Source organism: Sitodiplosis mosellana, unplaced genomic scaffold (assembly GCF_009176505.1).
Source record: "Sitodiplosis mosellana isolate CC-2019 unplaced genomic scaffold, AAFC_SMos_1.0 Smas_scaffold_38, whole genome shotgun sequence".
NCBI classification, from domain to species: Eukaryota; Metazoa; Arthropoda; class Insecta; order Diptera; family Cecidomyiidae; genus Sitodiplosis; species Sitodiplosis mosellana.
Genome location: NW_022595280.1, coordinates 2,167,915 through 2,193,393, shown reverse-complemented (window position 1 = coordinate 2,193,393; position 25,479 = coordinate 2,167,915). Strand labels below are relative to the sequence as shown.

Genomic DNA, 25,479 nt, shown 5'->3' with positions numbered 1-25,479 from the left:
TTAAAGTGCCACGACACAAGCGAGCGGCGAATCACAAACAGCACACCGAATTGTGTTGTTTCTTTTTGCTTTGGTTTGTGCAGCTCACCTCTGCGTACATATTCTATGATGTTTTTTGCATATAATGGTATTCTCTGTAACGAATTCGCGACCGAGCTGATGATGCTCAATGCAATAGCGCATGGTGTTCGTGTTGCATGAAGTTGATTTTTGCACCGGCCAAATCCACTTGTCTCTTTTACTCCCAACACATTTGAAGCGCCAATTCGATATTACCGAATCAAGGAAAGACTGAAAGAAAGAATCGAACAGAACGAATCGAAAATTGCAACCGATGATTTTTATGCTGTAGAAAATGCGCAGCAGTTTTAGTGTGTCTATGAAATAAAGCAGTACGCAGTTTTGTATTCGCTAAAATTACCAGTAAAACTTTATTACGTTTGCTTGTAATTACATCAGTATTTGAGTGCACAGTTTTGTCCCAACGTAAATTCTCTCTTTGTTTTGATATACATATTTATTTGTCATTTGAAACGTGTAGCGACAAAACTGGTGCACAGGAATACTGCATGTGAAATATAATTTACAAAGTAATCCAAAAGCTAAAGCATAGCGTGTTTGGGACAAGTTCATAAAATTCTTAACAACAAAATTGGGTGCAAACAAACAAAATATAAATACAATTTGATAAACATTTCGGTTTTTTTTTCATCGTGTGTGTATAGTGTGTTTCTCTAGAGATTGATTTGATGCGGCACTTAGATTGGTTTATAGAGTAAAGTAGTGACGTATTTCTTTCGATATCGGTGAGTGGCACTAAGCACCATAACGCCATCCTTAATTGACAACGCATACAAATGATTCAACATCACGTGATTTGGTTCCGGCAACAGCGTTGGTTCACACTGGAAAACAAAAATAGAGAGAACAGTTTTAGAATTTGAAGCATTATTTTCATGAAGGAAAAATATTCTGGGACATTAAATTGATTGAAAATGTCAACATTTTCAATTTGAAATATTCAAAAAAAAAAATTGAATCTTCTGAATTAATTCAATGATGTCGTTTTGAGTGTAAGATGTGCGAATGAAACAAACCGAAAGTGGTGTATCTTTGTTCAAAATGACTTGAAGTAAATGCGGCGGCAGAACCGGTGGACCAGCACCCCACGGTTTATCAACGGGAATATCTTGACCCCATTCCTTTTGCGCACTATTCACACAATCTTCACTGTCCTTTGCCAGAGCTTGAAACACTTCAAAGTCCGATTGTCTCACCGACACCAAGTTGTTCTTACTTCCTACGTCATTGTCGACATTTTTCTGTAAAGACAAAGAAATATTTCATCATTAAAACATTCTATTATAGGATGGATTTGAAGAAACTCTTTTGAAAGAATTTTTTTTTCTTTCGATGTTCGACTTCTGGTTTTGGCTTTTTGCAGCGCTTTTCAAGAATATTTCAACTATTTTTCTATATTTTTTCCAAGTAAGTGTCACTTACCAATTTCTGATCATGTCTCCATTCGCCGTCCACACAGAATTTGTACTGATGTTCACCCTCGGGCAAATCAACGATTGTCACAAAATCACCATGACTCTTGACCATTGGAAGTGGCTTCCAATCGGAAAATGTCCCACTAATGAACACTTCTTTGCCGCCTCCGTCCCATTTGAATACCGTTGGCAGGACTTTTGACGATGGATCCACATCCGTTTTATCCGTAACAATGGGTATTGGTTCAGTTACGGCCGAGCTAGTTGTTGTCGATGTTGTTACAATTGGTTCAACGGTTGTTGTAACAACTGGTTTTGTATAATATGGTTCTTCTTCTTCGTGCGATGAGCCCTGATAATGGAGTGCTTTATCGGATTTCTTGTCGAACACAAATGCCTGGCCGTCTTTCAACACAGGCGAACTGGGCATATCACTTGAACTCGACTTATGACGTTCTCGTGGAATACCACTGCTACCTGCATTCCCCATAATTTTTGATTTATTCTCACTTTTTTATCGCGGAGATTTTCACAATTCAATTCCGTTTCGCACAACAATCACTCGAAATCATTTACAAAAACCATTTGGCTAGCAACCACCGTTTCAATTAATGTGTTTTTGATATTTTTCTCAGCGACCATGAATTTTTTCATCAGAAAGAAGAAAAAAAAGATGAATAAAAATAAAGCAATTGATAAACGTCAAAACAAAGATGGAGACTTTGACAGTTCGCGAGAGCTCTCTTATTTTCGAACAGAGTACTCTCTCTCTATTTGACACACAAACACACACACACATACACACATGTTCTCATTTTGTATTTTGACATTTCGATGCACCACATTCAATCAGTTCGGTTGTTATTTCAGCATCGAACGGTTGCTTCGTCTTATTTAGCATTCGGTTTTTGATATTTTTTTTACATTTAAAATTGTAGAATAGGAAGTGAACATCAAGGGAAATTAAAAATGAGTTCTTTTAGCTCAAATCAAATTAAAATTACGCATATCATAAATGCGCACTTGTTTTGGTTCAAATACGTGCCGGATCCAGATGCAGATGAAAAAATTGCGGCGATCGAAAGCGCGATTGAACAATTTGTAGTCGAAAATGGTTTCGATGTATATGCCGAACGAAGCAATGGGAAATATCGTCTCGAAACGATTGTGGGAGTATTTTTGGTGTCAGAAAAGAAGTGGATTCGCGGTGAAGTTGATGTGAGCGGCGGTGAGCCGGCAGTAGAGGACGAGATAATTATCTGGGCAACCGATTATGGCATTCCGGTGAAAACAACCCTTGACAAAGTTGTTCTTTTGAGTGTCGAACTCAAGAAACAGTGCTATGAAACACCATCGAATATTTTACAAGGCGGTATATGTAATATCGCGCCGGCTTCATTGAAAGTCAATGTAAGATTTAACAACCATTTTAACCATTTGAAGTTTTGAAATAAAATTGAAAAAACTAAATATTCCCATGGAAACTACTATAGACGCAGAAAGAAGTGCGCGTTTTGGAGGACACAAAATGGGGCCCAAATGTAATCGATGCTATGGAACAAATGAAGTTATACTCAAAAGTTACGCTTCACTTTGAACAGAAATTTGATATCAACGACCACGTGTTTGGACACTTAACACTGCAACGGCAAAATAATGATGGAAAAAAATCATTCGCCAACATATTGATCACGGCTTATAAAAATGCCATTGACGTGATAGAGCAAAAATTTAAGCGCGGTGAGTTTAGATTCTTATTTGCTTAGTTTTGACTGGGTAAAATGTGTGGCGGTCATAACGCCCCGGAGCATACTCTAATTTAATAGAAAACACAGAAGCATGCTATCTGTCCGGGGCGCTTTGTCTACTACTCGGTAAAATTATACATTCAGTTGAATAAAAATGGATCTTCACTTCCAAATCATAGACATTGCCGCAAGCGACACAATAAAAATCAAACGCTGGCTCGACAACAATGGCCACATTAATTGCATCGACAATTGCAACAGTAAAAGCATTTCAATATCAAGCCCATCCAGCTTCTACTCAAATTCCGCCAGTTCTACTCCAAAAACGGGTGGATCATCGCAGAAAACCGACAATTCGTCGTCAAAAGATATCAAAACGTCTCCGAAGGAGGAGAAAACTGCGCCAAAAGAAATTGACCAAAACAAATTATTGCGAAAAGTCTCACGTATGCAGTTGATGTCAACAATTCAGAGGGTTCAGGCTTTGGCAAATACACCTGAAACCGCCTCATCCCTCGATTCGCAATCATTGCAAAAGATGGAAGTAAAATCAAAAAAAAATTCAGAATCCACGCAGTCAACATCGTCGATGCAATCAAAACCGTCGGTTCAATCGAAGCAATCAACACAACCAACGCCGTCAACGGCATCGTCTATCACGCAAAGCTTACCATTGGCACAAATCGAAGAAGCCAGGTTAGTTGTCATGGATATTTATTGAAAAAATTCCCGCCAAAATGTCGACAAAAGACTATTTTATCAAGGTTTTTGTTCACATCGTATTCAATGATTGATGTAAAAAAAATCATCCCACTTGAAGAGAACAAAACTCCTTTATATCGAAACAATGAGTGCTTGAAACCTGAAACAGTAATCATGATTCATAAGTGAATGCATTCTCAGAATTGACTTATAAAAATATTTGTGTTGATCGCGTTTTCGTATGAACGCCCATAAATTTCATTACATAAATAACTGGACGATTATGTTTCGTTTGTTTACATTTGTCTGGTGCTACTGCGACGGCAAATATAAACACGAGCATGCTCAACAGAGGCTGAACCCCGTTGACTTCACTGTGTCTGTTGCTGTGTGTGTAAACACAAACAACGGAACGAAACAGAAGAAGTAGAAGAAAGGCGAAACGAAAAGGAATGTCATTAATAAAACGTTTCATTGTTTGCAAAAGAAAAAATTTCTTGAAAAAATAAACGTTGTTCATAAGCTTGAATGTAACTCAAAACCAAATGCAAATTTCGATTCGAATATTCGAGATCTTGGATCCTTGTTCTCTCCCTCTCTTTCTCTCTCTCTCTCTCTCTCTCTCTCTCTCTCTCTCTCTCTCTCTCTCTCTCTCTCTCTCTCTCTCTCTCTCTGAAAAATTGCAAAGAATAAAAAACGCGCCGTCCGTTCAGATAGTTTCTCACGCAAATTTTAGCCGTATTTTTTGGCAGTGTTTTATCTTCTGACAATAGCTGCTGCGTGCCGCACACGATGTTCCGTTATCACCGAGTCGGAGACATCGATTGAGTGTGTCGCACACTCAGTTTGTGTTTACTGACAACCATTCTGCTATTGTTCCGACTACATGAAACTACTTACACGGAACACAATTCGAATCAAGCGTTTCAATCATTCACAACAAACACATGCACTGTTTGTGGATTGTGACATTTGACGCCAAATACATTTGAATACGTATGTTCTTGAAGATGAAATAAAATTAAATTAAATAACACTGAAAAATAAGGAGAGATTCACAGTGTTCATTAAAAATCCGTAAATAACTAAGGTGTTGTGATTTTTTCTCTGAACTTTTATGCATTCGGAGCAATAATTTGAGTCCATTTTTCATTCACACATTGTAGCCTGTTCAACAAAATCCAGAGCGTACCAGTTTTTGTTCGAAACAACGTTGAGAAGCCAATCGAATCGATCAAATCGGCACCATTCACCTCCGCTGTCCACACTGGCATGAAGAAGATGAATTTGCAAGAGACGTACTTAATCCAAGGATACGCATGGTTTGTATATGTTTGATTCACTCATCACAAGCCGTTCAACCATTGGTTGAATGGGTCTAAATTGATTCTGATACTTTTTTCCAGGCCAAATCTGTTGCGTGGAAACTCCATGATTTTGGTTGACTCACAAAATCGTGGCAAAACTATGGCTTATCTGCCGGCGCTATGTTCAATGGTTCAGGTTTGTAGCTTTTGCAAAAAAAAAATCCAGTCGTAAAATGTTGAGCTTGATGAAAAAATGGAATTTATAATTAAAACAAACATTGTCCATTTTCCAGAGAGAATTCGAAAATGCTGAAGCAGAAAGAGGCGACAAGAACAAGCCACGTTCGAAAATGGGTGCAACGGCAATAATTGTTTGCCTAACGTCAAATGTGAAGAAAATTGCAGACGATTGTCGCACAATTTTGCAAATGCCGTCATTCAAAAGCAACGTCGTCGAAGCCATTGGAACACGTGATGCTGTCAGTGTGACGGTGAGATAAACCACTTTTATAGCTTTTCAATCTGGAATATTATAATTTTATGTAAACGGCTGCAACTTTCGTTTATTCCAAAAGGTTAAACTCTATAATGGTTGCAATATTTTGGTAGCAACTGCACCGTGTCTCGTAGATTTGATTACGAAGTCGGAACATATATTCAAAAGCGACCGGCTCAAGTGCATTGCATTTGAAAATCTGGACTGTATCATGGAAAAACAGCCAGACATAGTCAATTTCATCGTTAAGAATCTCTGCTCGCGAAAATCATACAAAGGTGGCATGCGGCAATTTATTGTCACATCGCGCACATGGCAATCCACATTGCTCAAGTTCATGAATGAACGTGATGTTGCTGACTCAGTGCTCGTCATTGGCAACTATTTGGAAGCCGCATTTTGCGCTGGTGTTTTGATGCACTTCAGACTGTGCAAGAATGAAGTCAAACTGGACATTTTAACAGGTGAGATTTTTCCAATGCCAACTTTGCAAATTCTGGATTGGAATTAATCTCGTTTTCCAATCCGTTCAGAAGAATTCTAACCTACAAACTAATACTTACGACGAGGTAGCTAAATATGTAATAAAAATCGTTTGTTTCAGAGCACATCCAAACGATATCCTATCGCACGGAACGTACAATGGTTGTGTGCAACAGCAGCACCGAAGCTGAGCAAGTCACCAAACACCTCGATTCGAAGAACATACCGTATGAATGGGCCAAAGATATTGAATCGAATTGTGAGTTACTTTTCATGGGCTTGTGTTCATGGATTTGATATTTCTCGATGCGTTCTTTTTATGAGTTCAACTTTTAATGATTTTTCTTCATAAATCCAGATGCACAAGCTAAAATCAAGTCATTCTGGGGCAAAGTTGAAGGCATTCTCATTTGCACCGATGCACATTTACCCGGATTGGAAATCAAAAACGTACAACATATTCTGCATTTCAGCGTTCCCACAAAAGAGTTCCGCTCATTCTTGTCACGCCATTCAACATTGTTGGACTTCTATGACGAAGTAAGTAGAATGAGTTGCATCCGATGCAGTCATGTGGATAATTCTTTTTTTATTTGATCATCTCAGGGCCGAAATAAAGAGAAAGCCACGTCAACCATATTCCTTGATGACGATAACTTTGCACAGTTACCCAAACTCGTGGAATTGCTCACACGTGATGGACAGCAAGTGCCAAAGCAAGTCATGGAACTAAGCCAGGTATGTCCATTTCATTGAAATAAATTTTATTTGCTCCAAATCTTTCGAATGAAAAATAACATATGTACCGTACATAGAACAACATATCATCCAATTAAAACAATCATTGATTTATTACTTTTAGAGTGCTCGCATGATGAACAAAAGGGACAAAGCTAAAAAACAACGCTTTCAATCGATTTGCAACTTCGTTTTTATGCATGGCGTCACTGAACATCAAGCGATGTGTTCTCATCGTCATTTGTTGTTGCCGTCTGACATTTTGGACGATTCAGAGCCGATGGCGAGTGGTCATTTACGGTTCAATGTACTGAAAATCATCAGTCCAACCGAATATATTGTTCGACCAACGGAACTCAAAGCGGGGGAACATGGAACATGGCGAACAATTAACAATTCTGATGAATTCGATGATGTCAATGCAAAAATGCAAGCTTACTACAAAGACACTATCAACCAAAAGGTGTTGCACACATTGGAATTAGGCCAAAAGTGTGTTGTTCAGTGCCATGAAATATTCTATCGAGCTGAAATCATTGAAATATACGAAAAACGGTATGTAAATGTGAAACACAAAGAAGAAAGAATCTTGAATTAAAATTATATAAAATCCACTTTTTTTTTCTCACAGAAAAGTCACCGATGTTGACATATTCGAGGTGCGTTTCATCGATACTGGTGAAGTTGAACGTCGTAATGCGTTCGAAATCTTTACGCTTGACGAACAATTCCAAGCTCTTCCCAATCAAGCATATCACTTGCACTTGACCAGCATAATTCCAGCCGACAAAGAAGATGACTGGGATCCATGCCTGTGTGAAAAAGTCCGCCAATATTTGAGTGAATTGAACGCAAATGATAATGATTCAATTTACGAGGCAACCATTGTGTTTACGCTACGCAATACAATCATTGTCGATGTGATGCGACTCACCGGTCTCAAGCGTGGCATTATCCATTGTTCGATCAAGTCATACTTACAACGAAGAAAATATGCCATTTCATCGAGCGCTAGCCGGGACAAAGTTGTCGAAATGGCCAAGGCAGTCGGTGTTAAAATTATTGCCGAATCACCGCCAAAGGTAAACCCAACCTCTGAACCATCAGCCAAAGCAAACATAAATTCGAAAGTTGGAAATGAAAAAGAAACAACATATTCGCGCAATGAATCCAGCGATGCTCTCATATCATTTGATGACTCGGGCAGCGAATCAATTTCACAGGACGAAAGTACCGACAAGTGGGAATGCCCGTGGAAAATTCAACACAAATCTGTCATCATCTCACAGTTTAACAGTCCAAATGATTTCTATGTGGTTCTGCAATCCGAAAAGTAAGTTGCAATTGGAAATTGAATGTTTTCTCAACAATTGTCTCATATAAACCATTCCATTAGGCGGAAGCAAATGTATGATACGATTAGTGAACACATGACCAATACATCATTCAATGATTCCATGGGCTGTCCGGATGTGTACAAATATTGCTTGGTACTCGTGGCCGATGGCTATGAACGCGCCAAAGTCATTGAGGTCATTTACGGCGAAGATATCCAATTGAAAGTGTTCCTGGTTGACACTGGCTTCTGCCCAATAGTTGATATTTCCAACGTCTACGATATTCCAGACAATCTCATTCAAATGCTCCCATTCCAGGTATCATTCGAAATGATTGACTTTATTACATTTTTCGTTTGATCATATTTGTTTTTTTCATTTTTGCATTCATTTCATCGTTCAAGGCAATTTGGTGTAATTTGGTTGGAATCAAACCAGCTGAAAATGCTGGATGTGAAGTTGCTCAATGGAATGAACAACATATTGACGCAATTTACGAGGCAATCGATGGATATGGCAACGACCTGGTTTTACATACGGTTTCCACGGATAAATCGGTCAAATCGAAAATTGCCGACACAAATTTTGTGCGTCACGACATCGTCTTACTGGCTATACCAGACGAAGATCAGCAAATTAATATGAACCAATTGCTTGTGGCACAAGAGTTGGCTGATTTTGATCCAAGCACACGACACTCATTGGATAATGTTCCAATTTTGGTGAGTGACGACAATGATGACGACAGTGAAAGCGATTGGGATGATGAATGTAAAGCTTATGGCAACGAACAACAAAAGAAATGGGTCATGGTTGATAATCCACCAAATAGAACGGAATCGCCGGAAAGTGACATCAGCAATGATTTTGAGAAAATCAATGAGCTTCTGAACGATGACTCATTCATGCAAGAAGCAGAAGATTTTCTCCGTGATTTGTGCAAATCCAACAAAGAAGGTGGTGAACAAAATGGCACAGAGCCCGAAATAGAGCAAAAGTCAGCAATGAAAGTCGATGATTCCACAATTAAACCACAAATGGAATCAAAATCAAAAATTGAATGGAACAACAACAAGTTGGATAATGGCTATGCGTCGACAAGCAATGGATCGAGCGAAGGAAGTGAAAATTCAACGGATTGTCAAATTGAAAATTCAAGTGAAGACTCCGGCAATCCAGGTGATCGGCATCAATTGGAATACGTATACAAACGTCCACGCGTCTTCTGGTGGCAAACCGATGAAATGATTGTATTGAAAATCAGTGCACACGACAACGTGAAATATGGACTCGAAGTCACATCTGAACAGCTGGTTTATGGGTAGGATCATATATATACAATTGGGAAAAAGAATCAAGATAACTAATTCTCATTAAAAATTCGAAAATGTTCAATGAATTTCCAGTACCATTGAAAATGACGAGAAAATTGTGGCAATCATACATTTCTTTGGCTGTGTGGACTATAAGCTCACAACTCACGAATTACGAGGCGTTTACGTTGTGGTACGTTTGCGGAAATCATGCCCAATCAAGTGGCCACGATTACAACACACAGCTCAGAAATGCACATGGGTTGTTCAAAACATCGATGCCTTCAAGTCTGAAGAATTTTATGACGATGCCATCGAAAAATTGGGTAAGAACAATCGAACAGAACAACTGCATTGAAAATACAGTTTTCAACGTCTTGTTTAATTTTCTTTTCAGAAAAAATAAAAATCGATAGTGACTCAGACGAAGAGTCCAATGATAATGTTGTACCAGCAGGAGCCCATTTGGATCTCGAAGATGACGACGATTCGTTTGACGAGCATTCAGAATGAGCTCCCTTCTAAAATGTCACTGTTTACAAGTGTTTCGAAATTTCATCATCGCAGGCGTTTCAATATCGCTTTGAGTGCAAAATCCGAAGACGGAAATGAATTCTATGTTCTTTGCGTTTTGAAAATTGTTGTGAAACTAAACCATAAAAAACATATATTTCGTTACAAAAACAATCAAAGTTTATACAAAAACATTATTTCCATTATTAAAAAGTGAACTTTTCCCATTAGAGTTCATAGCGTAAAAATTAAAAGCAATCTTTAATTTCCAACATTTTTTTTATCAATATCTATATCAAACACATAAACACTGCATACACATACACACACCTATTCATGTTTTATATCGAACACTCGATTTAAAGGTGCACTTCGAGGTATTAAATGCATTAGTATGCAGTGCGTCATCATCGCCTCAGTAGAGTCTTCCTAATGGAGTGAAATCCTTAGCATTTTCATTAGCATTATCTAATTTTTTTCATTATTTAAAAAAAAAACACACACACGCATACGATCACGCATTCATTTCAGAAAATTCCTTTGGAAAGGCCATACCGAACAAAAAGTAAGAAAAAAACATTCAATTTCTTTTGCACTCTGTGCCTTTCAATTCACTCTTTCTTCTTTCTCTTTCTTTCAAATTTGCTGTGCATAGTGCCAGCAAATTTATTGGTAGCAAAGCGAAGTTACGCTCGCGCTAAAACAGCTGTTGTGAAACGCACATGGACTAGTGTCGCCCGTGGCTTAAAACGGATCAATAAACCAGCCACCCGTGTGAAATTTAGCGCCGAGCGAAAAAATCCTCGTGTAACACCGGCACAGCGCCGAGAACAGCTGCAAATAACGGCTGAAGTAGATAACGACGTACTCACCATTGATGAAAAGGTTGAGCTGCCCAATAACAATCAACGCGGTCACCTTCTTCGACAATCAACGTTAAAACCGTCACCAAGTGAAAAACCATCACTTCCAAAACCAGATAACATTCCGATAAATGGCATTGATACCGTAAAGCGAGTGATTCGGATCGTAGCGAATACTCCGGCAAAAGAATCACCAAAGGAAGTAAGCATTGGTATTCAGGTGGGCCCTCCATTCAAACGACAACCACCGCCAGTTGTCGTACCGTCAGGAGAGCCACCGTTGCGGTCGTATTGGACTCACAAGGTAAACCTGCCGTATCCACCAGCACAGGCGCCCGTCCATCAGCCACAGTTGATTCAACAACCCATTCATTTTCTTCATCAACCAACTCACTTTCAACCACCAATTCACTACCCTCAACCGGAACACTATTATCAAGAGCAACTACCAATTCTGTATCCATATCCATCCATTGTGCAATACCAAGTGCAGCCATAGCTGCCGGGACACTTGACTGGTTTGACGCGTAAACAAAAACGGAATATCGTCAAAAGAGAAAAATACAACGCTCGCCATCAATGAAATTGTACAAGTATTGCTCTGTGAATAAATAAAGAGACACTCAGAGATATATTGAAAAAAAAATACGTGTTTTGTTGCTATTTTGTGTTGTCCTCAAAAAAGAAAAAGAAAAAAAATACATATAAAAAAGTCCCCACAAAAAAAAGAAAAAGAGAAAAAAAAGAGACGCTAAAAAAAGAGGGAAAAAAGAAAAAAAGCCAAAGTAAAAAAAAATACATACAGAAACAAAAGAGAGAAAAAAAGGCAAACAAAATAGAACGTTTGAAATTCACACGACAGCGGCTCACTCATGATATTGAAGCTCAGCTAAAAATAATCGATACTTTTCAAATCACAACAACCGCAGTGATATTGCTCAGTCGAAAAGAGGCTCTTGAAGAGCTATGGTCGGATCTCCGCCATAACACTTCGGAATTGGAAAATTCACGTGACTGGGTCGGCACAAATGATGAGCTTGGAATGAACATGAGATTTTCGTCGCTCAATAAACAGATACGAAACAAAAATAAAGCAATCCATTAAAATGGAACATTGAAAAGAAATCCGTAAGAATGAAACATAGCATGTGCCGTTTCAAGTATTTCGCTTTGCGGTGTTCCGTTTTGATAGATTTTTTGTCTGCAGTGTCGTTATGAACGAATCCTCTCGCATTGTTTCATATGAATGGATCTGTATCACATTGTTTCGTTACTCGAATATTTTTTCGTGTGTTTCATTTCAATTGATTCCCGAGCTATTGATGACGTCACTCGCATTTATCACATGATGCAAATTAAGTGATAAGGAGCCCGAATTTCGATGTGGCGATAACACCAATGGATTGGGCAAAAAAAAAACTATATGGGAGTCGAAAAAAAAATTTAAACTTTTTTTTCGATTTTTGTCTGTTTCGGATCGTCTACATGGGAAGTTTGTATGAAAACCTCGGAGCGCCGGTGTTTTACCCGTATTGTTATACACATCAACAAAGCAGTCTTCTTCACCGTAGAAAAGTAGTGCGCAGTAAGGAAACAAGAACGTACAGGTTTTGGCAACGTGGCTTCACTAGTGATTATGAATGAACGTAATTTCTCGTTACATTTCTCATTACGTTCATTTATATTCGCTATAATGCAATTCTGCAAATGCGATCAACATGAAACTTTCAGAATCTTATTTTTTCTCCAAAAAATGAAACTTCAGAAAGTTTAAAGCCAATGAGAATCGGTTTACGGGTACCTCTCATACAAAATTGTCGAAGTTTTAGTTAAAGTGACCGATTTTTCGCTTTATTTTCATTAATGTATTTTCACTGCCTTTATTTCAAGAAAATTCACAAAAATAACCTAGGGGAATATCACGCTTGAATTATTTCAAATATTTCAAAAAAATCCAATTTATCTCAAAGAATCTGTCGTATGAAATATGGTGAATATTTGTGAATACGGCGGAATATTGTGGATTTTTGTGATTATGAATGATATTTAAATGTATTTATTCGGATTTAATGCAAAAAATCTCAAATATCTCCAAAATCCACAAAAATCTGATTCATTTATTCGAAATATTCGAAAATATGTCATACAATTGATGTTTATTTCAAATATCTCAAATATCTCACAAGATTTAGGAGCGTGAAATTCCCTTAGAAAATAACCAAAAGTACCTACGGACAACGCAGGCCTACGGTACGGAAAAGTTCGGGATTACCAATGTAATTCTTTTTATTTCATTTACAAATACGAGTTTCATGTCGTTTTCAAATCAAACGAGTAATTTGTTCAACTCAGATATAAAAGGGGATCGATTTGTTTATGCTTATCCATTCCGAAAAAAGTCGTTGAAATTGCTTTACTTTTCATCTATTGTCAAAGCCATGTCAAATGGTTCAGATATGTGCTGTCAGTTTAAGGGTTGGTTCTCACTCTAAACAATTTGAATCAAACATTTATTACCCACTGTATGAAACATTTACTTTGTTTTTGTTCACATCTTTTTTTCACCAGACTGGTTAGAAAAAAAAGAATAAAGATGTCATTGAGAAAAAAAGTTCAAAAATTGTATTTGCTTGATGCAAGCCAATTATTTTATTCAAATGTGATTGATAATACTAGTATTACACGGAATGCATTTTAGCATTTGATGTTATCAACATCACCAACATCACCAACATCAACAAGATGATAAACTATTTCATAGAATTTTCAAAAACGATTGCAATTTATTTGCGGGCGTTTGTGCAGATCGCTTTATCAGCAAAAAAATTATACTTCAATATGTCGTTTCGTTGAATCAATGAGTGATTATAAAGTTGAAACAAATGCGCAATATACGTTGTGAAACGACCAATCCGCTGACCAACTATTACACAAATGCAAATATGATTAGCGCAACTGGAGCATACTTGTGAATGTGTTGGAGATTTTGTCGCTGTGAGTGATATATATTGTATAGTGTGCACGTGCGTTAGTGGCTTCGGAGTATACATTTTTCCAATACACAGGTTATGTTTCGTACTGTATTCAGTTTGCAATCGTCATTAAAAGCAGTAGAACGCAAAATCTCTGTGCACAATACAGTTTACATCTGCACGCTCTAAAGTCATTTGAAGTTTAATTTTGGTGATTATAAAATTATTGGCCAAATATGGACGATGTTAAACAAGGAATCAAAGGAGCAGCAGCCACTGGAACGGCATTATTCGTCGAGGCACCCATCGCATTGGCTACTGTTGGGTTTAAGACAGCCAGTGATGTTGCATCATCCACAGGAAGTGTCTTGCAATCAACAGTCGGAACTGTTGCCGCTGGAACTGGAGCTGTTGCAAGTGGAGCCGTTGGCGCTGTGACAAAAACTACTGGTGCTTTGTTTTCGGCAGGAGCCGGATTTTTCAGTAAACTATCTAAAAAGTGAACATTTCACAACTACAAACCAATTATCGCATTTAGATCAATGTTTTCCGAAAATTGATTCCTTCATACATTCAATTGGCACATTTCGTCGTTCAATAAAAAACATAAAATGCTTAATATGCACGACAAATTGTGTTTTAGTTTTCATTGCAATACGTTTTTTATCTGTTTTTGTGTGAAAATTGATCATAAACAGATCTTTGAGTCGTGTGTGTTTTATTTTAGATGGAAGCTAGTTTTTAATCTCCAACAATGTGTTTGACATATGGTAAGCTATTCAATTTCAAAGGAATGTGACAGTGTCCACGTTTTTTGTTTCAATGCAATGCTAGGTAATGCTGACTTGATACTATTTGATGATTCATTTTGCTAATTAAACACGATTTTCGTCTAGGGGCATTTAAGTCGAAAACGATGTATGCGACGTTTATGCGGTTTAAAATATTATATTTGCCAATCGCACTGCTAAATGTAAACAATTCGCAGTATGCGCATTTTATTTGCTTAAAAATGAACAAACATATTTTACGAACAATAGCGCATTCCCACGAATACCGCGCATAAGCGTTGCTCTTTTGCCAATACAATCGCATACTTCATACTGAAGTATTCTGTACGCTGACACGCTCTTTACATCTAGATGTCATAGCACGCTCGACCGCACATCAAGTATATGTAAGTGGCGAAATCCTGAACATTTTTATTGAATCTATTCCCATTTGGATGTCCATTTGAATTCGATTCAGCTGTATCGATGAGCGCCTTTAACATGAAAGAGAAGTGCGACAAATTTGCTTGTTTCACTTCAATTTCTTGTATACCCTTGTTGACATTTTCCATTCTTTTAATTTCACTTAGCAGATTCAAAAGTAAAACTCTATGGCCAGGCAAAAACTCAAAATCATCGTTATTTTCGTAGCTCGTGTCTTTTAATATGAAACGATTTTTTCGAACATATTCTTCAATCTCATTAATTCGTTCCTCGTTAATGAGTTTTAATATAGTTTCTGTCGTATAGCCAGTTGCCTTCAATATTTTGATGATGTTTTCAGGAAGCTGATCGCTGATGAAATTTACCAATTTTCCAAATACATCTTGTTGCTTTGGCTTCAAAATAATTATATACATTAATCAATTTAAAATATATGGAAAAATAAAACAATAACAGTTAGTATTTCTTTTAACTTTTACCATTTTTATCATTTATTTTTATTAATCAACAGGAAAAAAATTTCTCTTATGCACAAATGATGCTGACAACAAAGGTTTTTTCAAATCAAAGTCACCGATACAACAGATTTTGTGACATTCAGCCTATATGACAGAAACCGCATACATATTCTCATTGGCATGAACACATTCGATACTATGCGTACTATTCGCAACTCCTCGTAGCACACACATATTATGCGCGTCTATGTGCAGCTATGCGGTCACTTTTTGCAGTATGCAAAAGAGTAAAAAGCCCCTAGATTTTCGTAGACATCTATTTTCTTCGTAAGTATTCCAGTCATTGAATATCAGAAATTCTTTGATAAAACGTCAACATTTGTGTGTATGTTGTAGCTGAATAGATTTGACAGTGTCGTGAAACCCAGCGAAATTTGTTTGAATCGACAATGCAACAAAATCATGAAGTGATGCAATATACAGTTGATTGACATCGTTGAATATTCATCGATATTTCTTGTTTATGACTTACTCATTTTTTCTTACACAAATACACAATTTATTTCATACTTACTTTTAATAAAAACCACATTCAATCAATTCATTTAAAATTGAATCAAAATTTCCACACAAGATGAACGATGGAGATAAGATGGTTTATTACAAAAGAAAGTAGAAAATAGAAACTGAGCTCCTTTGCATACACTGCAGACTTGTCAGCCGTCAAGCAGAGTGCACTGAGATTGCGCCCAATGACAATGCATCGAATCACTTGTGCAAATAAATCGATCTAAATAAAAACCATCCTATTGGGCGTGTTGATAATTTCGAAATTATATTTCAATTGTTCAAACATTTCGAGAAATTCGAATTGCAAAAATACGGGCAGATTAATTCGCACACCAGAAATAACCCAGCAAGTGCACGTACACAGTCTGTAAGCAAGCGCTAACGTATTTGGACACATTCATCGTTTGGATTTTACAAAAATGTACGTATTATTCGGCACTACATTTACAATTTGTACTTGAATAGTTTAAACAAATTGGCAAAAAGATTGAGAACTTTGATTTCGCAACTCAGCTAAAATTACCCATCTTTTTTATAGGGTTCTGAATTTGATCCACTTTGCTTTGGCATGTGTTTTGGCATATACCATATTTTATGCAGGTTTTTATTTGAAAATTGTCTCCTGATTATTCAAAATGCCTAATTATTAATGATCAAAATGTCCAAAGTTCACTATAGAGATAAAAATGACGAAGAGACTGACTTGAATAATAGCACTGAGACCACATCAGAGGAAATATATCATGCAGACATGAGTCACGTTATACCAGAGGAACAGCTTATGCACCGAGTTTTAGATAAACGATTTGTGATTGGAGAAATAATAACAGTTGGTCGCGTTGCAACGATTCGAAAAGGTGTGCCATAGTACAAAATGCATTTACATTCACTTACAAAAGATACATCCAACATTTTCTCAATAGGTGTGGACGTAACTACAGGCTCAAATGTTGTCATCAAGTTGGCCCATCCTGATGTCTCTGGTGAAATAGCACATTTCCTGGAAAACGAATATCACAGTTACTTACTATTGAGAACCGAGGGTAACTTCAATGAGAAATATAATGAAATAGTTGAATCGGAACTGATCAATGTGTAATTGTTGAAATACCAGATACGGCCGATGTCGATGTTGGCATACCACATGTTTTCCATTTTGGTGCTTATGGTGGATATACATTCCTAGTTATGGAAATGCTCGGATCAACACTCCATGATCTGAAAGAATGGACTGGAAAAAACAAATTATTCAAAAAAACCATTGCGAAGATTGCAATGCAAGCGGTGAGCATCACTTTTTTCATCTTTTTCCATTTCTTCATCAGTTTAAATCATTTTTTATATTGCAGATCGACACTTTTGATTATATTCACTCAAAAGGCGTCATGATTCAGGATATTGATGCAAAAAATATGGCGATCGGTAATTCAATGGAAACGATGAATAAGATTTATGTGTTTGATTTCGCTTCCAGTATCCCGATTCCGCAAGAACATATGGTAAAAAGTGACCTAATTGGATTTGGTCTGGTACTTTTGGACTTAAATGGAGTCGAATTCCCAACAATGACATCTTCATCGACGGGACAAATCATTACAAACACAGATGAAATTGTTGAACAATTGATGCAAGAATGGAACGAAAATTATGTGAAGGTAATGGGCATGTTCAAAGCCAAAGTTGGCTGCTCAACTATAAAACGATAAAAATGAAACTCTTCATCATTCGCAGGAGTTATATATGCAATCGGACATTCCAGAAATATTCAAAGAATATTTTGACTATTTGACATCGCTCAAAACTGACGAGCATGTTGATTACAAAGTGTTGAAAGTTACCTTCATGGCTGCCCTGACTCCCGCTGATTTAAAAAAAGAGAGCCTAGGAATATTGGACGCAATGTTATAAAACAATTATTTGCATTTCTCTTGCGTTGATTTTCATCTCATATAAACGTTCAGCTTGATTTAAAATTGCATCAAACATTCAAAAACATGTCTCTATCATCATCATCATATTTTATTTGAACAACTTAACCTATAGTTTTCCTAATATATTTCGATTTTTTTCAGAAAAAGTGTTTTTAACAAAATTCGATTTTGAAATTTTGAGGTTTTGGAATTGAATTTTGTTTAGTTTTTCATGAAGAATTTTATCGTGGTTTCAGTTTTCATTTATGATGAGTCGTTTTGAAAAATTTGCCAGGTTAATAACGAAAATATGTAATTAATATGTTAATAAGATCGGTATCTTTGGGTTAATTTTTCAAAATGCTCAATCGAAGCTTCAAACTGAAACCGCCACAAAATTCTTCGTGAGAAACTAAACGAAATCCGAATTTAAAACCCCAGAATTTCAAAATCGAATTTTGTTGAAAAACACTTTTTCTGAAAAAAATCGAAATATGTTAGGAAAACTATAACTTAACCAAATGTGTGATAAAATTCAGAAAATTTCACTTTTTTTCAATAGCACACATTTAAAAGAGAAATTAGCTCATATCTTTGTCAAAACAATATCGAATGTTTTCGAGTCGAAAATTTCGACTTGACATTCAAAAATGTAAATTTCCGAGGAAAAAATCGCACGTTTTAAAAATGTCTGGACAAAGTAAATAAAACAAGCTGTTCAAAACGAAGCCTTTTCATTCATTGTTAATACAATAAATCAAGTATGTGGGATATACACCGTAGACTTGCACCGAAAAAATAACAGACCATTAATGGTTTAACCCATAGTTGTTTTAGTAAGAATTAGCCATCAGAATGGAAATAGTAAGATTCTAAAGAAAATTTGCATCGAGAATAAAAAATGTTGTGAAAGATATCGATACAAACTCACTCACCTTTCTATATTTAACGAATATATTGCGAGAGACATTTGGTATGCTCTGGAGCAATTGTGCAAATATTCAAGCGTAGCAACAACCGACACATTACTCATATTCGTCATTCATCAAGAGAATCGGTTTGGTTTCAATTCATTTTTTGGCTTTTCAAATGTTGCGTAAAAAATGAATTGAAAAAGTATATAGAAATGGGGTGCATTGTCATCTCATCGTCGTCGTCTCGATGCTGCAGCAGAAAATATTTGCAAAATCACAGCAGTCTTCAATAAGTATAGACAGAGATAGGCTACCCGAACATGTAAGATTCAATTTAAATTCGTCCACGTCAATTTGAAATGTTGATTTGTTCAATTCATACTTACATTCCGCAGGATCCGAGCGTTTGTTCAACAAATTTTAATATGCATTGTACTTATTCATTTTTACTCATGTAAGTGAATTTAGAATCAGCATAGTTTTGAAGTTTTTTTTAACAAATATTTTCACGTTCATTCAGATTGGTGGTTCGACGAATATGAGACGAGTTTAGCTGTCGTTAATGAACTAAAATTGATTATACCGAAAGAGCATTTGTCAAATGTTGTTATTGACGATCGGTTTTTGGTTCAAGAATTGCTGGGCGACGGTTATACCGGGTTTGTTCGAAGTGGTAAATTCAAAGAGTAGCCCCTTAAAACTTTGAGCGAGTCGTAATTTAAAATTATCATGTCAATTTTGCACATTTCCAGGCATTGACCTAAAAACTGGAGAAGAAGTTGCTATCAAGTTTGCAGAGGAAGATCGATATTTTTCGCTGGAAAAAGAATATGTCAATTATTTATATTTGGGTGCTGATGGTGAATATTTCAATTTGTCCAGACAAAGAAATGATGCAATTAATAAAATCGAAGTTTCCTTCAGATCCCGATGTCGTGCAACATGGCATACCACATATCATACATTTTGGAGACTTTGGCGGCTTTAAAGTGCTTGTGATGACGAAGACGGGCCCAAATTTATATGATTTAGCTTACGAAACAGACGATGAGAAATTTACATTCAGTACAATCTGCAAAATTGCGATACAATCGGTATGTCATCGACACATTGAATGTTTCTATACTTGACACTCGATTTATAATTATTTTCATTTTCTTCTAAAAATTGTTACTAATTTCAGATAAGGATATTTGAATATATCCATTCAAAAGGCTTGCTATTCCATGATGTTAAACCAACAAACATTGCCGTTGGCAGAACGAATGCAGATCAAATCTTTTTCTATGATTTTGCATTCAGCGAATTTTACGTCAATGCTATGGGTGAACCAAAAGCAAGGGAAAAAGCCACTGAGCTAAATGGAACTCCCGAGTATATGGGCAGAGGACCATTGAATAGAAATACTCATGTTCGAAAGGATGATTTCATATCATTTGGTCTCGTTTTACTTCATTTAAATGGTGTTCGACTCCCCTGGATGAATCTTACGAATGAATTTGAAGATATTTATCAAACGATGGACATTGTACTTGAGCAGTGGGCAAAGTATGGCATCTATGTAAGTTAAATGAAAGTCACTGTTAACTAACTCAAAAGTTCAATCTAATTAATCTTTGCTAATTCTTCAAGGCAATCTGCAATGAGTCGGATAGTCCAAATTTTTTCGTCAAATACTTCGACTACTTCGACACACTGAAGTCTCATGAACGACCCGATTATGATTTCTTGGTGCAACTTTTTGAAAATGAGCTAACAGCCGAAGAGCTCGCAAATAAAAACTGGAACGACTGCGAAATCAAACATACGAACGACACAGATAATTTCGAAAAGTTTGATTCTGATGATAATAACAAAGAGACGAGTTTAACCGTAGTAAATGAGTTGAAATGGACTATACCAGAAAAATATATTCATGGCGTTGTCATTGACGATCGATTTATAGTGGGCAAGCATTTGGGCCACGGTTATACCGGATTTGTGAGAAGCGGTAACTGATTTTGTCCTTCAGAAAGCATAAAAAATATTCTGACAGCTATTGCAATTTAAAAAAAAAATTGGAATTTAATTACACTTAGGTCTCGATACAAAGACAGGCACTGAAGTGGCTATTAAATTTGCCGCGGAAGATAAATTTCACTATCTGGAAAATGAATTTGTGAACTATTTATATTTGGGAGCTGATGGTAATGAGTGCATTTATCAGCATTGCTTTTCAATTTTTACAACAAATAACACAATTATTTCAGATCCGGACATTGTTCAGCATGGTGTACCGTATATTGTACATTTTGGTGACTTTCTTGACTATAAAATATTGGTGATGACTAAAGCTGGACCATCACTCTTTGAATTACGAAACAGGACAAAGGCCGGAAAGATCGAATTGAAATGGCTGTGCAAAATTGCAATTCAAGCTGTAGGTCGAACGTGATAAACATTTTGTTGGAAATGGTTTTTTCATAGGTTATTATCAATTTCAGATAAGAATATTGCAATTTATCCATTCGAAGGGATTGATTTTTCATGACGTCAAACCACAAAACATTGTCGTCAGTGATGCAAATGAAAATCAAATACTCTTCATTGACTTTGCTTTCAGCAAATTTTACCGTAATGCAATGGGTGAACCAGAACCACGAAAAGCAACAGATTGGTACAGTGGAACGCCCGGTTATATGGCTAGAAAACCATTGAATAGATATACTCAAGTTCGAAAGGACGATTTCATTTCACTGGGAATAACGCTGCTTGTGTTGAATGGCGTGTTTGTTCCGTGGATGGATGAGATAAACTCTGGAGACGATTTTGTGGTGAAAATGGACACTGCACTTGCTGGTTGGGAAAAATATGGCATCAAAGTGAGGATTATCTAACGAATTACTTTTTATTCTTCTGAAGTTTACTTACTATTCGCATTTTTTTTCAGAGACCTATCGATAATTCGGATAGTCCAAAACTATTTTCAAAATATTTCGACTATTTCGATACCATTCAATCACATGAAGAGCCTGATTATGATGGCCTTGTTGAACTTTTCACATCAGAATTGAAGAGTATCTTAGAAAAAGAGCCGGATTATGATGTATCTAAGGGATACAATTTACATACTAGTGTTTTCAAAGAATAATAGGTGTAGTATTTAATGATTGTAATATTCAATGTTCCGAAATTCAATTTAATATTTTTTTATGTCCAATAAATCTTATTGCAACGTTGATCGACGAATATTTGCCGCACAGAATCGTGTTTAGTAATTGAGAGGTGCTAGACTATAATATCCATATACTTAACATAACCGAAGCCCTGTAAAATAATAAAATTGAATTAAATTCATTGAAAAACTATTTTTGGCTTTCAACAAAATAACTTTTAGTTTTATTTAGTGTTTATTTTCAAAATTGCAAAAAAGTAGATAAAAATTGTGGGATATTCTGCAGTGATAACAACTATTGTGAACATTTTCAAGAAAAAATTCTCAATGCTACGTTTAAAGCAATCAATTTTGAGTTTTGGCTCTGAATGAGCAATTTCTGTCGTGCGATTTCGTGCTTTAGTTAATTATCGTTCTTTATAATCTCACTCAATATATTCATTTTCTTCAGCTGATCGAATCGATCGGCGCCGATACGATGGAATATAAGGTGTGCGTTGTGAATGAGCAGCTGGTACAAATTTTTCTCCACCTAGTGTAACCAAATTTTCGTTATTGAGTCGAAACAGTTTTTTCGATGATCGATTCACATGCTGGTCATCATAAGATGGTGGTGGGGTGACTCCAGAAATGGGTTTAACAGTATTTTCACGAGCATCACGTCGTCTGTAGTAAACCACTTCGATGACCAACGTAACCATGGCTAGAGCCAAACCAAAGAGTGTAGCTGAAAGCAAAGTCAATGAAGAGTATTTGATTTTCATTTGCATCACTGACGACAATATTTTGTGGTTTGACTTCATGAAAAATCAATCCATTCGAATGGATAAATTGCAATATTCTTATCTGTTATAACCTATGAAAACACCACCAAGAGATTCGAGTGTGATTCCCTCGCTTTCGTCGTTATTCGGGCATTCATCGGCTTTTGACGAATGGTTCCAGTATTTTGCTGTTAATGCTTCGAAAAACCGATCTTTTTGCAATTCCAGAATTGCACGACTTAGTTCATCCTAGGATATGAATACAATGATTTTAATTTCAATGTTCAAAAAATTATTCAATTGTCGTTCACCTGTAGTTGACTGCCTTGTTGTATAGCTAATGCATACGGTTGCTCCGCAAACACTTCTCCAACTTCGATTAATTCACAACTTCGGGATATTTCATACTTCACTTCGGCCGAATCGTGAATAAATGCATAGTCAGCGTTAATGTGATCTTTGACATTTTGAAAACCTTGCGTGGCATTTTCAACTGGATTTGATGAATTTATAGCGAGCAATATATGGCCGTATTGCTCTTTGATCGGATAATCCCAGACACGATATTGCGTTTGATCCGAGGTACTGTTCAAGGTTAACTCTTTCCACATACGATACAGTGTATCCTCGGCAAATTTCATATTGATGAAATATTTATGCGTGTCCGATCCTTCGACAACTGTGTAATTGATACGGGATTGTCGTGCTAGCTGATCCAGCGATTGAACAGGCGTCTGCATACGTTCAACGGTTAGGAATGCTGCAAGGTTGGCCGTAAATGTGGCCAACATCAATACAACAAAGAGCCAATAGGCTGCAACCAATGTTCGGCTGGAAAGTGATTTTGGTGCTTCTCCGCCGCCCTGTGGGGTGAACGATGTCATAGAAAACCATAAGCTTTCCTTGAATGTAAAATCACTGGAAATTAAATTCAGAAAATTTGGAATTGTTTTACTATTCGAAAACCCCTTTTGAAATAAATAAAGCTCACACACCCGCGCACTTACCGACATGGATAGGGATAGGCATCTTTATTGTTTTTTGCACTGTAAGGCGAATACTTATCTAGTATCCATAACATTATAGAGGTTGTAATTATTGCGCCTACGATACTCAGCCACACTTCAGCACGAAGCACAGTCATAAATTTGAATAAAGATGTCTGACGTACGGGCTTTCGAATTACTGGAGAAATTTAAAAAAATTACCGTTATTCTAAACCTGATATTAGACAAACCAAAGAAAATGATATTACCTATCAAAATTCCAGTCTGTTCGAAATATGGCGCAACAAAATCAATAACTTCCTCTCGTTCGGCCGTCATTTTCATAGGTGCAACAGCAATATCGATTTGCTATGTTTGAAAAAGAGCGAATTTGTTCTTATGGAAATAAAATGATTATTCAAAACGATAAATCAATCTACCCCAGTGACCAGATCTCCTACAAGACCATCCCATGTATTGTTCAATCCAGGAACTCGATCACCAAATGAGCCACGTGTCGGAGGAACCAGAACATAGTCAAAATCTAATTTTTCCGACAGACGCTCAGCAAAGTCGATGCAATATCCATCCCACTGCACGTTTCCTTGTTCATCTAAGAGCGGCGTCGATGTTTTGGGATCCATTTTTAGGTACGACCACGGAATCGCCTATATTTTTTTTCCAGAAAATGATAAAGACGGTACCAAACTACAGAACGGATTTTTTTCACGGAAAATGTCGAGCTAGATTTACTTGAGCTACTCCAATCCGAAAGAAACGACGCGGTGATTTCAGCGAAATATTTGGTGTAATACTGAATGCCGCGTTATCAATCATTGCAAGTTCAGTAAGGACCACCGACTCATCGGTGGGCATTCGCAGTTCATTTCCATCTCGTCCAAACACCATTATTTTTAGAAAGTATTCCAAATTGAAAGTTGAATTTTGATAGAATTGCAATAGAGCCGGAGACGTTGTAACTGCTTCCATCAAACGAGTTTCAAATTCATTCGGATCTAAAGTTGATGATGTTGCACTCGAATCTGATGATCCGTTTGTGAGTGCCGAACAATCCGATAGATGTGACTTGAAATTATCCACACGTAGCACAGTTACCAGTTTGGTAACGAGATCACGAATGAAGGTGTTCAAAAGCTGGCATGAAAAGAGACATATGGCCATTAAAAAATGAAGTATAAACTATCACTGTTGGTACACACCGTTATTTTTCCATTGCAAACACAAGATTCGCTCACACTTTGTCCCAAATAGACGCAACACATATCAGAGCTTGGTGTGAAACTAATAATTTCTGGGTATTGCATTACGAGGTTTTGAACAACATTTGTGTCTACAAAATCCAAGTAAAACAAACGCCAGCGGTTGAAGCGTTCAATTACTTTGAATTTAATGGCCTGAAATTTGATGAATCGGTCAGATAATTCAAAATTTATCGCAGTGTCATAGAAATGTTTGTTACATTTTCAAAAATTACTGCCATTTCCGTGGGACGTGCAAAAATAATGAAATTCGAAGGCATC

General features: G+C 36.7%; 6 protein-coding genes across 11 annotated transcripts; 4 read left to right on the top strand and 2 right to left on the bottom strand.

Annotated features, from left to right (window-relative positions):
• The first annotated feature begins 315 nt into the window (after window positions 1-315).
• Window positions 316-10,387, top strand: LOC129569577 (putative ATP-dependent RNA helicase TDRD12). 3 transcript variants are annotated; one of them, XM_055448563.1, is made up of 17 exons: window positions 316-392; window positions 2,435-2,906; window positions 2,990-3,236; window positions 3,424-3,940; window positions 5,113-5,268; window positions 5,353-5,449; window positions 5,547-5,744; window positions 5,829-6,213; window positions 6,354-6,491; window positions 6,591-6,772; window positions 6,839-6,970; window positions 7,095-7,525; window positions 7,602-8,303; window positions 8,367-8,625; window positions 8,712-9,628; window positions 9,714-9,946; window positions 10,018-10,387. In XM_055448563.1, exons 2-17 carry the CDS (start codon window positions 2,466-2,468, stop codon window positions 10,131-10,133), a joined length of 5,151 nt encoding a protein of 1,716 aa, XP_055304538.1. In that variant the 5' UTR covers window positions 316-392; window positions 2,435-2,465; the 3' UTR covers window positions 10,134-10,387. The 3 variants fall into 3 exon arrangements, with proteins under 3 accessions (XP_055304538.1, XP_055304539.1, XP_055304540.1); XM_055448564.1 differs by lacking the exon at window positions 316-392 and adding an exon at window positions 401-423; XM_055448565.1 differs by lacking the exons at window positions 316-392; window positions 2,435-2,906; window positions 2,990-3,236; window positions 3,424-3,940 and adding an exon at window positions 4,890-5,036.
• Window positions 401-2,218, bottom strand: LOC129569579 (5'-AMP-activated protein kinase subunit beta-1). Its single transcript, XM_055448568.1, has 3 exons — window positions 1,504-2,218; window positions 1,098-1,322; window positions 401-905 (listed from the first exon to the last, which is right to left on the bottom strand). The coding sequence occupies exons 1-3, from the start codon at window positions 1,984-1,986 to the stop codon at window positions 759-761; spliced, it is 855 nt and encodes a 284-aa protein (XP_055304543.1). The 5' UTR covers window positions 1,987-2,218; the 3' UTR covers window positions 401-758.
• A 127-nt stretch (window positions 10,388-10,514) lies between the features above and the next one.
• On the top strand, window positions 10,515-11,642 carry LOC129569580 (uncharacterized). The gene is made up of 2 exons (XM_055448569.1): window positions 10,515-10,698; window positions 10,789-11,642. Coding segments are annotated over exons 1-2 (708 nt in total). The 5' UTR covers window positions 10,515-10,697; the 3' UTR covers window positions 11,496-11,642.
• A 4,051-nt stretch (window positions 11,643-15,693) lies between these two features.
• Window positions 15,694-18,848, top strand: LOC129569514 (uncharacterized). The gene is made up of 8 exons (XM_055448371.1): window positions 15,694-15,967; window positions 16,037-16,631; window positions 16,749-16,810; window positions 16,879-17,067; window positions 17,134-17,253; window positions 17,325-17,494; window positions 17,560-17,865; window positions 17,942-18,848. Coding segments are annotated over exons 2-8 (1,026 nt in total). The 5' UTR covers window positions 15,694-15,967; window positions 16,037-16,629; the 3' UTR covers window positions 18,119-18,848.
• A 126-nt stretch (window positions 18,849-18,974) lies between these two features.
• LOC129569513 (uncharacterized) lies at window positions 18,975-22,400 on the top strand. Of its 4 annotated transcripts, XM_055448367.1 has the most exons (12): window positions 18,975-19,356; window positions 19,430-19,488; window positions 19,555-19,707; window positions 19,787-19,894; window positions 19,959-20,128; window positions 20,218-20,595; window positions 20,667-21,024; window positions 21,113-21,220; window positions 21,284-21,453; window positions 21,518-21,895; window positions 21,964-22,167; window positions 22,277-22,400. In XM_055448367.1, coding segments are annotated over exons 1-11 (2,085 nt in total). In that variant the 5' UTR covers window positions 18,975-19,354; the 3' UTR covers window positions 22,165-22,167; window positions 22,277-22,400. The 4 variants fall into 4 exon arrangements, with proteins under 4 accessions (XP_055304342.1, XP_055304343.1, XP_055304345.1 ...); XM_055448368.1 differs by having other exon boundaries at window positions 21,964-22,400; XM_055448370.1 differs by lacking the exons at window positions 21,964-22,167; window positions 22,277-22,400 and having other exon boundaries at window positions 21,284-21,500; window positions 21,637-21,774.
• Window positions 22,401-22,466: 66 nt separating this feature from the next.
• LOC129569687 (ionotropic receptor 25a) lies at window positions 22,467-25,260 on the bottom strand. The gene is made up of 8 exons (XM_055448796.1): window positions 25,159-25,260; window positions 24,692-25,093; window positions 24,379-24,606; window positions 24,208-24,307; window positions 23,960-24,137; window positions 23,264-23,870; window positions 23,045-23,201; window positions 22,467-22,915 (listed from the first exon to the last, which is right to left on the bottom strand). The coding sequence occupies exons 1-8, from the start codon at window positions 25,219-25,221 to the stop codon at window positions 22,614-22,616; spliced, it is 2,037 nt and encodes a 678-aa protein (XP_055304771.1). The 5' UTR covers window positions 25,222-25,260; the 3' UTR covers window positions 22,467-22,613.
• Window positions 25,261-25,479: the final 219 nt, after the last annotated feature.